The sequence below is a fragment of the Sus scrofa genome, chromosome 3, assembly GCF_054392235.1.
Source record: "Sus scrofa isolate SSC_HxYL_T2T_F1_AM1 chromosome 3, Sscrofa_HxYL_maternal_Yorkshire_Landrace_v2.0, whole genome shotgun sequence".
Taxonomy (NCBI): domain Eukaryota; kingdom Metazoa; phylum Chordata; class Mammalia; order Artiodactyla; family Suidae; genus Sus; species Sus scrofa.
In genome coordinates, this window is record NC_139385.1 from 58,053,066 (window position 1) to 58,066,230 (window position 13,165).

General features: G+C 40.7%; 1 protein-coding gene across 7 annotated transcripts in view; it reads left to right on the forward strand.

Annotated features, from left to right (window-relative positions):
* The first annotated feature begins 221 nt into the window (after window positions 1–221).
* Window positions 222–13,165, forward strand: part of MRPS5 (mitochondrial ribosomal protein S5) — a 31,686-nt gene continuing 18,742 nt past the window's right edge. For 2 of the 7 annotated variants that reach the window (XR_014841216.1, XM_003124819.7), the window contains exons 1-4: window positions 222–302; window positions 4,607–4,687; window positions 7,314–7,451; window positions 12,099–12,224. Coding sequence is in view for 6 of the 7 variants with exons in the window: in XM_003124819.7 (XP_003124867.3) it covers window positions 245–302; window positions 4,607–4,687; window positions 7,314–7,451; window positions 12,099–12,224 (403 nt within the window). In the remaining variant the exon portion in view is untranslated. Of the gene's footprint in view, window positions 626–2,078; window positions 4,110–4,606; window positions 4,688–7,313; window positions 7,452–12,098; window positions 12,225–13,165 lie in introns of all 7 variants that reach the window. The other 5 variants (XM_085018463.1, XM_085018462.1, XM_085018464.1 and 2 more) reach the window with 5 other exon arrangements.

Below are 13,165 nucleotides of genomic sequence, written 5' to 3' on the forward strand. Positions count from 1 at the left end.
CCCCGCCAGCGCAAGCCCCGCCCCCGGGTCCTAACTCAAGGACCCCGCGGGGCTGTCCGCAGCCACGCCGGACTCATCCAATCCTGCTACCGGTACCAACAACCATCTCACTCCGGCCTGTGCTGCGGCACGGCCCCCAGGCCTCCGGAGTTCCCTTGAGGTCCGAGGCCCACCGTTGGACGAGGAGCAATCGCGTCAGGCGCTGGGACAGGCTGCCCGGAGGAGAAGTTGGTGGACCTCCATCATGGCGGCGGCGGTGCGCGCCGCGGGGTTCTTCCCCGGGCTGTTTGGCGCGTCGGCAGGTGAGATCCGGGAGGCTGGGAACAGGCATTCTGGGCCGAGCGGGAGCTGGGGGCCCGCCCGGGGCCGGCAGACGCCCGGCGGGAAGAAACCAGAATCCGCAACCCCCGACTCCTCACGCCAGATTCCGTCCTGCCTGCATCTGCGGTGTGACCTTGCACGCGCTCGCGCCCTCTCTGGGTCTCAGGGCCCGGGTCTGTAAAGTGACAGTGGCCTGGGATCAGTCCAAGGACCCTTAGTTCACCAGACTGCTCGTGCCTGCTCGGCTAAGAGGGGCAGGGAAGTGGCATGCAAGCATCGCCTTCTGCGCGGGCACGATCCAAAGGTTCATTTGATGTTCAAGGGAGATAGCAGCTAGCTAAGCTCTAAAGAGGGAGACCATCCTCCAGCTTGAGTCAGATAGGATTGGTATCAGTAGTTTTGCTCTTACCGTTTTCCCCACCTTTTTATGGTTGTTTGCAGCCCGAGGAAGGGCAATCTGCTATCCTCTAGCCTGATGTTTACTTTTAGAAACCACTTGGTTGACTTGACCCTCTCTATTCGCTTTGTATTATTGTAAACCCACAATCCAGCATTCGTAGTCTCGAAATCCAAATATCTCTAAAAGTCGAAAAATACTTTTTTGAAATTCATTTTGTTGGGAAACTTGACACTGAAATCATTTGTCGGAAACCGATCTGAACTTTCTTTACTTTTCTTCGTCTCTGACCACCTCCTCCTTTTCCAAAGCCCCGTTCAAATAGCACCTAGTATTTGTAGCTTTCTTTCCTGAGCTCTTATGTTTGCCAGGGACTGTCTTAAACTCTGCTTTTTTCCTTACTTCATCTTCACATTTGTCTTTATGAGATAGATGCCTTTATTATTCCCGTTTTATACATGAGGGAATTAAGGCACGCAGAAATTGAGAAACTTGTCCAAGGGTAGGCTGGGAGAATGCCAAGTTTTTGTGCCCACATCACCTGGCTCCAGAGCTTGTTTCTTTTTCGTTTTTTCCTTTTTTTTTTTTTTTTTTTTGTCTTTTGTCTTTTGTCTTTTTGTTGTTGTTGTTGCTATTTCTTGGGCAGCCTCCCGCGGCATATGGAGGTTCCCAGGCTAGGGGTTGAATCGGAGCTGTAGCCACCGGCCTACACCAGAGCCACAGCAACGCGGGATCCGAGCCGCGTCTGCAACCTACACCACAGCTCACGGCAACGCTGGATCGTTAACCCACTGAGCAAGGGCAGGGACCGAACCCGCAACCTCATGGTTCCTAGTCGGATTCGTTAACCACTGCGCCACGACGGGAACTCCACTTTTTTTCGTTTTTTCTTTTTCTAGTGTATAAACTTTTATTTTGGTAGCAGCTTTATTGGGATGTAATTTACGTATCATGCAGTTCACCTTCTTAAAATATACAGTTCAATGGATTTTAATATATTCAGAGCTATGCAACAGTCACCACAATCAATTTTAGAACATTTCCATCACCCCTAAAAGAAACCCTGTAGCTCTTACCCCCCACCCTCAGATCCCCATTGCCCTTAGCCCTTGGCAACCGCTAATCTACTTTCTATCTCTATGGTTTGCATGTTCAGGATAGTCCATATAAATGGAATCATATAATATGTGGTCTTTTTTGACTTCTTTCACTTAACATAATGTTTTCCAGATTCATCCGCATTGTAGCATGTATCAGTGCTTAATTCCTTTTTATGGCTGAATATTTTGTTGTGTATATACACCACATTTTGTTCATCTCATCAGTTGAGCATTTGTTTGTTTCTTTTTTTGCCACACAGGCAGTAGGTGGGAATTCCTGAGCCAGGGATTGAACCTATGCTGCACAGAGGCGACCAGAGCCACAGTGGTGAGAAAGCAGGAGATTCAACCCACTAGGCCATCAGAGAACTCCCAAGTTGAGCATTTGGGTTCTCTCCATCTTTTTGCTATTGTGCCATAATGCTGCTATAAATATTAGTGTGCAATGTTTTTGTGTGTACATACATTTTCATTTCTCTTATGTATATGCCTGGTAGTAGAATTGCTAGATCAAATGGTAATTCTATGTTTCACTTTTTGAGGAACTGCTAGACTGTTCTCTAAAGTAGCTGCATTCCCACCAGCATGAGGCTCCTCTTCAACACTAGTTATTTTCTGTCTTTAGCAACAGTCATCCTAGTGGGTGTGAAGTGGTATCAATTTGTGGTTTTGATTTTCTTTTTTTTTTTTTGTCTTTTGTCTTTTTGTTGTTGTTGTTGTTGCTATTTCTTGGGCCGCTCCCGCGGCATATGGAGGTTCCCAGGCTAGGGGCTGAATCGGAGCTGTAGCCACCGGCCTACGCCAGAGCCACAGCAACACGGGATCCGAGCCGCGTCTGCAACCTACACCACAGCTCACGGCAACGCTGGATCGTTAACCCACTGAGCAAGGGCAGGGACCGAACCCGCAACCTCATGGTTCCTAGTCGGATTCGTTAACCACTGCGCCACGACGGGAACTCCTGGTTTTGATTTTCATTTCCTTGCTAATGAATGTCTTTTTTTGGTGCTTATTGGCCATTTCTATATGTTCTTTGGAGAAATGTCCATTCCAATCTTTATCTGTTTTAAATTGGGTTGTCTGTCTTTTTAGGGCCTCACCTGTAGCATATGGAGGTTCCGAGGCTAGGGGTTGAATCGGAGTTGTAGCCGCAGCTCCACAGCAACAGCCAGATTTGAGCTGCATCTGTGACCTACACCACAGCTCATAGCAACGCCAGATCCTTAACCCACTAGGCGAAGCCAGGGATTCAACCTGTGTCTTCATGGATACTGGTCAGATTAGGGAACTCCTGGGTTGTCTTTTTATTAGTTGAATTATAAGTGTTCTTATATATAGTCTAGATAGAGGTCCCTTGTTAGAGAAATGATTTGCAAAAATTTTCTCTAAATCTGTGTGTTTTTTCATTTTTTTTTTGAGTGTTGTTGAAGCACAAACTTTTAAATTCAAATGAAATCTGATTAATCTGTTTTTTCTTTTTGTTGCTTATGTTTTTAGTGCCATACCTATGAAACCATTCTCAAATCCAACGTCATGATTATTTATCCTTATTTTTTTTTGTTGTTGTTGTTTTTTTTTTGTTTTGTTTTGTTTTTGTCTTTTTGTGTTGTTGTTGTTGCTATTTCTTGGGCCGCTCCCCCGGCATATGGAGGTTCCCAGGCCAGGGGTTGAATCGGAGCTGTAGCTGCCAGCCTACGCCAGAGCCACAGCAACTCGGGATCCGAGCCGCGTCTGCAACCTACACCACAGCTCACGGCAGCGCCGGATCGTTAACCCACTGAGCAAGGGCAGGGACCGAACCCGCAACCTCATGGTTCCTAGTCGGATTCGTTAACCACTGCGCCACGACGGGAACTCCTATCCTTATTTTTTACTCTTAAGGTTTTATCATTTTTGCTCTTACCTTTAGATCTATTTTGAGTTTATTTTTGTACATAGTATAAGTAGGGTTCCAACTCCATACTTTTATATGGAGATGCTCACTTGTCTCAGCACCATTTGTTGAAAGGATTATTCTTTCCCCATTGATTTTTCTCAGCACCCTTTTCAGAAATCAGTTGCCAGTGAATTCTGTCGGAGCCTGTTCTGCAGCACTGTTCTGTGAAGTGGCACGGTCCGGTTACAGCTGGTGCTGCCAGGCTCCAGACGAGAGAGGCGAATGGAGTGCTGTGGGAATTAGGGTGCCTTCACCAGGAGGTGGTGTTTCAGGCAAATGGGGAGAACCTGTCAGAGACACGCAGAAGGATTCAAAAGTTCAAGACTGACTGCGAGTCTGCTGTGGCCAGAGTGGGGTAAGGGAGAGTGGCGGAGATAAGGCTGATGTGGAAGGTTCAGGCCAAGTCTGCAGCCCTGAAGGCCATGCTGAGGAGTTTTGACTTTTGTCCTGCAGACCACAGGGGTCCAAAGAATTACATATCTGGGCTGTGAGGTGACCAGACCTGTAGTTTTAGAGAGGCCTGTGTGACCGCAGATGTGAATTAGAGGGAGAGAGACTGGAGACAGTGAGACTGTGGTCAGCATGTGACTGAGGAATGGTGCATGAACCAGGAGGGGCCGTGAGACTGGAGGAGAGGATGCAGCTGATAGGTGGATAGATATTTGAGGAATTTATCGGGCTTGGCAGCTGCTCAGATGTAAGAAGATATGATGTTATCTACTTGGGCAGGTAGTCATGGAGAAATTCTCTTGGTACTTTTTTTCTATAGATAGTACTATTCTTTAGGTATTAAAAGTGTTCCTTTTCATGTGGAAATGTATCTTAATTTTTTTTTTTTTTTTTGATTTACAGGTAATTTATGGTCCAGGCAGCTTTACTTAAACACCTTTCCAGCGGCTTCCATTTTGACATCGAAGACTTTTCCCAGCAATGGTGAGTTTAATTTCTCTACCTTTTCTTATAAGATCTAGTGTTAGAGTACGTAGTTTTCAAAAATGTAAATGAACGAAGTTACTTCCTCATAATAGAAATGCACAAGCTCTAAAGAGTATTTTTCAAGTTTTTAATGATTACAATTGTTGTAGTTCAAGGCTTTAATAAATAGTGGCTACAATTTATTAAGTAATTACTGTGTGTCAGGTTAGTAGTATGTTATCTTGGCTAATTCTCACACTGGTTTTTATGAGGGAGTTAGTTGTTAGTCCCATTTTACAGATGATGAAGTGAGTCTCAGAGGCTAAGTGACTTGCTCAAGGTTACACAGCCAGTAATGGCAGGACTAGGTCCTGAGCTGTCTTGGATGATGTGATGCTTCCATGAAACACAGTCTTTGTAGAAGGTCTTTGGCTTCTACCTGACAGTGCAGAGCCAACACAGTCTTTGTAGAAGGTCTTTGGCTTCTACCTGACAGTGCAGAGCCCTCTCTTCAGTTACTTTCCAGGAAGGAAGGAAGGCAGCACTTGCTGAGCCTGTGCTGTGCTTGTGTTCAATCAAATCTTCCCTTTCCAACATGGTTTCTGGTTTTGGGCAGAATCAAATCTCATTGTGACCTTGAGTCTCTGGACCTCTCCTTGCTGGGTTTTACTTTTAGTCCTACTCCGTTCATCTTGTTAACTCTCTTGTCGAGATGCCTTTGACATGAGTGGTCCAGCAGAGGGATTAGGAGGGCCTGGCTCTTCCTGCCTTTGCTTTTTTTTTTTTTTTTTTTTTTTGTCTTTTTTGTTGCTATCTCTTGGGCCGCTTCCACGGCATATGGAGGTTCCCAGGCTAGGGGTTGAATCGGAGCTGTAGCCACCGGCCTACGCCAGAGCCGTAGCAACGTGGGATCCGAGCCGCGTCTGCAGCCTGCACCACAGCTCATGGCAACGCTGGATCGTTAACCCACTGAGCAAGGGCAGGGACCGAACCCGCGACCTCATGGTTCCTAGTCGGATTCGTTAACCACTGCACCACGACGGGAACTCCTGCCTTTGCTTATTTGTTGTTTGGGTGATTCAGTCGTAAACTACCTGCTCTGCCTTGTACTGTGAGCCAGGCAGTGCCCCCAGCCTGGGCTGATGTGGGGCCTAGAAAAGGCTTCCTGAGGAAGGCCAGAGAGGAGCACTCTTGGCTGAGGGGAGAGCCCTGAAGAAGTCCCTGGAGGGCAGGGGGGAGAGTGCTGACTGGTGGAGTGACAGCACTGTTCTCAGCTCTTCTCCTTTCTGCCTTTACAACCAAGGACAAGTGACACCCCTTGGACCCTCAGTTTCCTCATTTATAAAACAGAGATACTTTGTTTTATACTTTGAAGATTATTGTCTTAAAATATTGTACTTCCAAAGAATACTAAAAGGCTTCTATCTTAAGACTCGTTCCCTTTCCTATGCCTTCTCATCTTCCAGTGACACTTTATTTTTTAGTTTTCTTCTGGTTATATTTCTAAACCGATAGCATATATTGTTTATTTCTCAGCTAACATTGTTACACTAGTTGAAGATTTAACTCTTATACCATCATCCCTGCTTTTTCTGAACATAGTCATAAGCACAATTTTGATGGAATCTATAGGCAGTGTTTTGATTATTAAGGTTATGTATATGTTCTTTACAGCGGAGCTAGGTAGTAGTTGACCCTTGACCAACATGGGTTTGAACTGCACAGGTCCACTTATACCTGTATTTTTTTCAATAAATGTGTACTGCTATACTACATGATCCAAGATTGGTTGAATCCAAGGATAATAGAGAGTGGTCAGCTGGAGAAGGCCGACTATATTAGACATGGATTTTCTGCTGGTGGGATTTTCAGCTGCTCACCCCCACATTGTTTAAGGGTCAACTGTATTTTCTCATTACATATCTGCTAGTGTTAATGATTGCCTTGTTTTTTCTTTATCGTAGAGTTAATAATTGCCTTGTCTTTTTAAAAATTGCTTTATTTTCATTGCACTATTTTTCTAAAGCTTGTAGCAACAGCACATTAAAAAAGATTATTTCTAAACTCTGAAGCTGATTTCTTTCTGCTTTTGACAGTTGGACCTTTTTAGGCTAACATTATTAGCTATGAGTAGTATTTTGATCTTTTGAAAAGGATTAAAGAATTCTAAATCTGATGGTAGTGATTGTTAGGCTCTTAAAGTATATGAAGGATTGCAGTACTAAACTGTAAGAATAAATTCATGTGCATTAGATATTTTGTTGAAGACTGAGGAGGATACAAGAAAAGCTAAAATACAGACCTACCATGTGGCACACAAGAAAAGCTAAAATGTGTCTAACATAGTGGGATTTGGAATGATTATTGAAGACCTGAATTTATTTAAAATGAAAAGCCAGTATTTTCTATTTATTTTTAATTGAATAATTCACTAAATGAACTAATAAACTTCACTGTGTCATCTGAGTCAGCCTCCACAAGTTTTGTTTTTTTTTTCAAAGAAAGACTGTCCTCAAAATATGCTTCCTAAAAGTTCAGAATTTTAGTGGCTTATTTTAATTAGTAATAGTTAATTACTTGGTGTTGACAATGTTTCTTCATAGGCATAGTGCATCTAACATAGTTTTATTCCATCTACCTGCAGGCCCTTTGTCACCTCCAGGAACCAGAGACAACCATCATTTTACCAGCTTGGCTTGTGCACTTCAGACACAATGCAGTATTTCTTCTCCCAGTAACTGGATGGGCCAACAGTACAGATCCTATAGTTTCTTCACTAAATGTATGTAGACTGGCCACAAACTTCCCATTTCATAAAATAGGAAAATAGTAGGTGTTTTGTATCTTAATTTTTCTTTTTCTTTTTTCTCCTAAGTGAATAAATACTTTAGAGATTTGTATATGATGTACAGACATATATGTATATGAAGTACAGACATACCTCGTTTTATTGCACTTTGTGGATACCATCCGTATATAGATCCATATATAGGTTTATATGTGGAATATAAAGAAATATTTTTTTCCCTTTTTACGGCCATACCTACAACGTGTGGAAGTTCCTGGATTAGGGGTTGCATTGGAGCTGCAGCTGCCAGCCTACACCACAGCAACAGCAACACCAGATCCAAGCTGCATCTGTGATCTACACCTCAGCTGTGGTAATGCTAGATCCTTAACCCACTGAGTGAGGCCAGGGATCAAACCCGCATCCTCACAGATATGTCAGGTCCTTAACCACTGGGCCACAACAGGAACTTTTGGATACTATATTTTTTATTTTACAGATTTAAGGTTTGTGACACTTTTGTGTCCAGCAAATCTACACCATTTTTTCCCAACAGCATTTGCTCACTTTGTGTCTGTGTCACATTTTGGTAATCTCACAATATTTAAAATTTTTCCATTATTGTTGTATTTGTTGGGATGATCTGTGATCAGTGATCTTTGATGTTACTGTTATGACTGACTGAAGGTCAGCATGTTTTAGCAATAAAGTGTTTTTAAATTAAGGCATGTACATTGTTTCTTAAACATAATGCTCTTGCACACTTAAGACTACCATATAGTGTAAACATAGGTTTTATATACACTGGGAAACCAAAAAATTAATGTGATTCACTTTATTTTGATACTCACTTTGTTGCAGTCATCTGGAACCAGACTCCCAATGTCTCTGAGGTATGCCTGTACTATTGAAATAAAAATGTTCCTTCATGTACCTCCTAGAATTACCTCACATGCTACCAATTGTATTTGTACTATACTTTTGGGAGTGCTGCTTTACTTAAAATACCTTCATTTCAGGCCCAAGAGGTCTAAAGAGTATTGAATTGTGGCCCAAATCCCTGCGATTTAGATTCACACCACGAGTATACTCAAAGTCTGTTCTCAGTTGCACTTTAGTTGAGGACATGGGGCTTACCTGAAAAGTACATTTTAAGTAGATGTTGTTTTGCTAATGCTACTCCTAATAGTATTTGAAAGAGTCCAATCTGAACTGAAATTAGCTTGTAATAAATGGAGGTTGAATCCACAATTTAGTGTTAGGCACATTAAAAGAAATTAGGATAATAAAGCCAATTCATTTTAGACTATTTGGTAAATACAGAATCAAAAAGAAAAAAACCACCTGTAATCCTACCACCCTAAAATCCTCGGTTTGCCACTTTTTTCAGGCAGCAGTGGGCTGTGTGTTTTCCCGTGTCTGCATACGGGCTTCTCCTGTGCATTGTTGTAACTGTAGCATGTGTCATGGTGTGAGTACAGATCACTTTAATTTGAAAGTCTTGTAGTGCTCGCTTATTACAGAAAAGAGGACCAGATGATGGGGGATTGCAAGTAATACAGGCTTGCTTGTATCTGTGGCTTTTGGTGCAAAAAGAGAGGTGGGTAGAGTTGAAGCTGTTAGCCTCTTCCTTGGTGCCCCTGGTCCCACTGTTTTCTAGGAGCTGACTTTGTATACTTTAGGGCATATATCAGACTTACAAGCCTTTTAAAAAATAGTCTTTTCCCTGCCCTAGAAGGCTTTTTCTCTCTCTTTGTGTTCTAGCGGTGCCCCTTGCCCTCTGAGACCCTGGTCCCTGCACTGTTGTCCTCCACCTGCCTCCGAGTCTCCACTAGCCTTTCTTTTCACTCAGTCATAGGACTCTGTACCCTTATGAATTTATTGCTCCCAAGTCAAGCGGGAATGAACTCAGTTGAAAGCATCATGGGACTAGTGTTTGTTGTTTCAGTAGGAAATGGTTTTTGATTTTCTAAATCTCCCCCAAGAAATTGAAAACAAAAAACAAAACCAATTTTTCAAACCTCATTATGATTTCATAAGAATATTTAACATTGTACTTGTAAATCTGTCCCTCTGCCATAGAGGGTGTACCATTTAAATCTCTTTGATGCAAATTAGTAAGCAATGCTACTTTGCATGATTAAGAGAGAAATAGCTTAGTATATCACGTTGGATGCAATAGTGGATTGTGGGTATGTGTGTAGACATGAACTTTATTTTGTATAACCACAAGAGTTAACAGATATATATATTAACCTATGCACTTCCAGAAAATGAAAGAAAAAGTTAAAATAATAGTAAATCTATTCTAAATAGCATTTTAAGTTAATTAGAATCTTAGACCAGTATGTCTTGATATTAAAGTAGTAAAATCTATGTCAAAACAACTTAATTCAACTTGTAGCCATTTAATATTACGTTTCTGAATAATAATCAGGAATTTGAGATAAGGCTCACAGTGTAATGTGTTAAGTTAAATAAAAACAAGATATGCAATTGTATATACATATAATTTCAATTTTGTTTAAATAAAACAATATATACATATATATTTATGTGTACATACATAAATAAAGAAAAATAAATACATCTGATCTAACAGTGGTGATGGGATTTTTTAGAAAGCATTCTTCAGGAGCTCCTGCTTTGGTGCAACAGGATTGGTGGTGTCCTGAAACATGGGTTTGATCCTGGGCCTGGCACAGTGGGTTTAGGATCCAGCATTGCTGCAGCTGCGGCTTAGGTTGAGACTGTGGCTTGGATCTGATCCCTCGTCTGGGAGCTCCATATGCCGTGCGGTGACCAAAAAAAAAAAAGTATATACATATATATATATATTCTTCATATGTCTTCATTTTCTAGTTTAAAAAAATAGCAATTTCTCTTATAATCTGGACAAAGACTAAAACCACTTTTAATAGCATAATGGCATTCAAAAGTTGACATATGAGTTTCTGTATTTTTCAAATGTAGTTAATTTTATTGTACTCATACATAAAAAAACAAACTAAACTCTTTAGTCTTTTATGTCTTTTTCTTAATATCAAGTTCCTTTTAAAATCTAATCCCTTTTAGTCTTAATGAGAGATTTGCTTATTCTGATTCTAAGAAAAGCTATGATTGATGGACCTTTATGCCTCTATTGAAAGTGCTTTCACTGTGAACTTTCAAGTTTTCACTGGCATTTATAGACACCATCATTTAAAAAATGATGCATAAAGCAATTAGAGAAAATCAGTCTTTAGTGTGGTTCTTGTAAATGAATCCTTGTAAATCTAAAGTTTGAGCTGTTAACGCTTTGTTCTGATATGAAAAGCAATGTGTGATGTAGAAGCTTGCTTACTTCTCTGAGCTTCAGTTTTGAAGATCAACTGTAATAGTATGTGTGTATTTTGAAATGTACAGGTAAAAAGCACTAAAAATATTACAAATCCAAAACATTTTTCCATTTTCATGTTACCTACCCAAAGGATCAAGATGTAAGGCCTTTTGGGAAGCAAGCAGGTAGGACTTTTAAACCCTAAGACTCATAAGAGAAGGAGAATGAAGATACTCATTTGACTTCTAATATGTTTAGTGTTTCAGGCATGTAAATATATGTAGCTTAGATTTTTGACTACTACAACAATGTGGCTCTGATTCTTTATTAAATAAATTGGTAATGGTCCATGGTCCTAAAATCAATTTGTGGTATTATGAAAGGTGGAAGTCCTTGTGAAGACAATTTAAATCAAATAAATGATGTAGCTACACCAGTCATATTTAGAAGTGATCACAAGTAAATCTGGGAGTTCTCTGTGGGTTAAGGATCTAGTGTTGTCACTGCAGCAACTTGGGTTGCTACTATGGTGTGGGTTTTGTCCCTAGCCTAGGAATTTTTGCATGCTGCAAGCACAGCTGCAAAAAAAAGTAAAGAATCTGAATATTCCACAAGTACAAAGGGGAAAATACTGATTGAAATATATGATAGAAGAAGAATCTGGGGATCCAGTAAATTCATGAATGGAAGTAAATTAGCAGTATCAAGGTCTGTACATAAAAGACAACCATGATTTAAGAATATACCACATGCACATGTAAGTATTAACTCTCAGACCCTTAACCTACTCATTCTTTCCCAGGTATTGGTTAGCCTTTAATTAGAATTGAAGATGAATTTGAGCATCTCATTTTGAAGGATATACAGAGATGTTTAGGTATTTACAGAATAGAGCAAACAATCCAAATTATTAAGATTTATGGGTTCAAATTGCAGTGTTGGTTCTTTGGGCTAAGAGACCTATTTTTACCCAGGCTAGTTATTGATTATCTCAATAGTTATAATGGAGGCAAGAGGTCAGGGAAGAGACCTCTAACATAGTTGATAAAATGTCTGGGAAATGAGTCTACTGGAAAGCAAATGGGATCTGAATATTGGTTGTCCTTTGCGCAGAAGGCCATACTCTGTGAAAGGAGCAGACACGCCTCCTCTCAGGCTTTTCAGGTGTAACCACGTGACATGAACAAAGAATGTTTTAATTTTCCTTTCATTCCGTAATGATACAAGTGAACCTGACTTCTGGCTGTTTTTATTCAACAGAAATAAATCAATAGACCATAGATCATTGCTTAAATAAAAATTTAAAACCTATTTCTCTACAGTGACAGCAGATGAGCTATGGAAAGGTGCTTTAGCAGAGAGTGGTGCTGGAGCAAGAAAAGGAAGAGGCAAAAGAACTAAGAAAAAGAGAAGAAAGGATTTGAACAGGGGTCAGATCATTGGTGAAGGTAAATTTATTTATAAAAAACAGCCTAATGTACTTTCTAAGATTTTTTCCCCCTAGTTTTATAGATATTTTACAAACTGGAAGCATTAAAACATTTCTAATGAAGGGGACTAGGATCTGGGGTTTTAGAGTCCAACCAAATGGCTTATTGCCCTAAGATTGAGGGGAAACAAAATCCTGTAGTAAAGGAGTCATTCACTTGGTTATTCATTCAACAAACCTTAAGTGCCCTTGTGTGGCATCTGCTGCAAAAGTCCCTGCCCTCAAAGAACTTACAATTCAGTGGTAGGAGATGGAATAACTGGAGAACTGGCCAACTTTCTCGGCAGAGGGCCAGTGAGCAAATATTTTGTCAGCTTTGTTAGCCACAAGGTCTCTGTTACAACTGTTCAGCTCTGCTGTTGTAACACAGGAACAGTCATAGATGATACATAACCGAATGGGCATAGCTGTGTTCCAGTAAGACAGAAGAACAAAAATAAGTGATGGGCTGGATTTGGACTGTGGGCCTTACTTTGCCAACTCCTAGAACATGTGATTGTTTATATTTGTGTTTTTTAAAGAATGTAAATAGTGTAGTGTACTTGAATTTGTACTCTGGTTGCTGACAAATTATCTTTGATAGTAATAGCCTTTCAGGCATAAACACCTTTCACTATACTCGTAGCTCTTGCGTATCTGCTTGGGTGTTTTTCTTTATGACTTATCTTGTATTTTATTTTATTATATAACACTTTTAAAAACTTAATAACAATCATGCATGTATACTTTCTCAGTAAAAATATTCAGAGACTGTAGAGAAACCTAAAGTCCCCCTGATGCCCGTCTGTTTTCCCCAATCCCAGTTGCCTTCCCTAAGGAAACCACTGATCTCATTTCAATGTGTTACCTTCTGACATTCTGGTGCTTTTGTATACATAAACACCCTGAAAGGAATATATA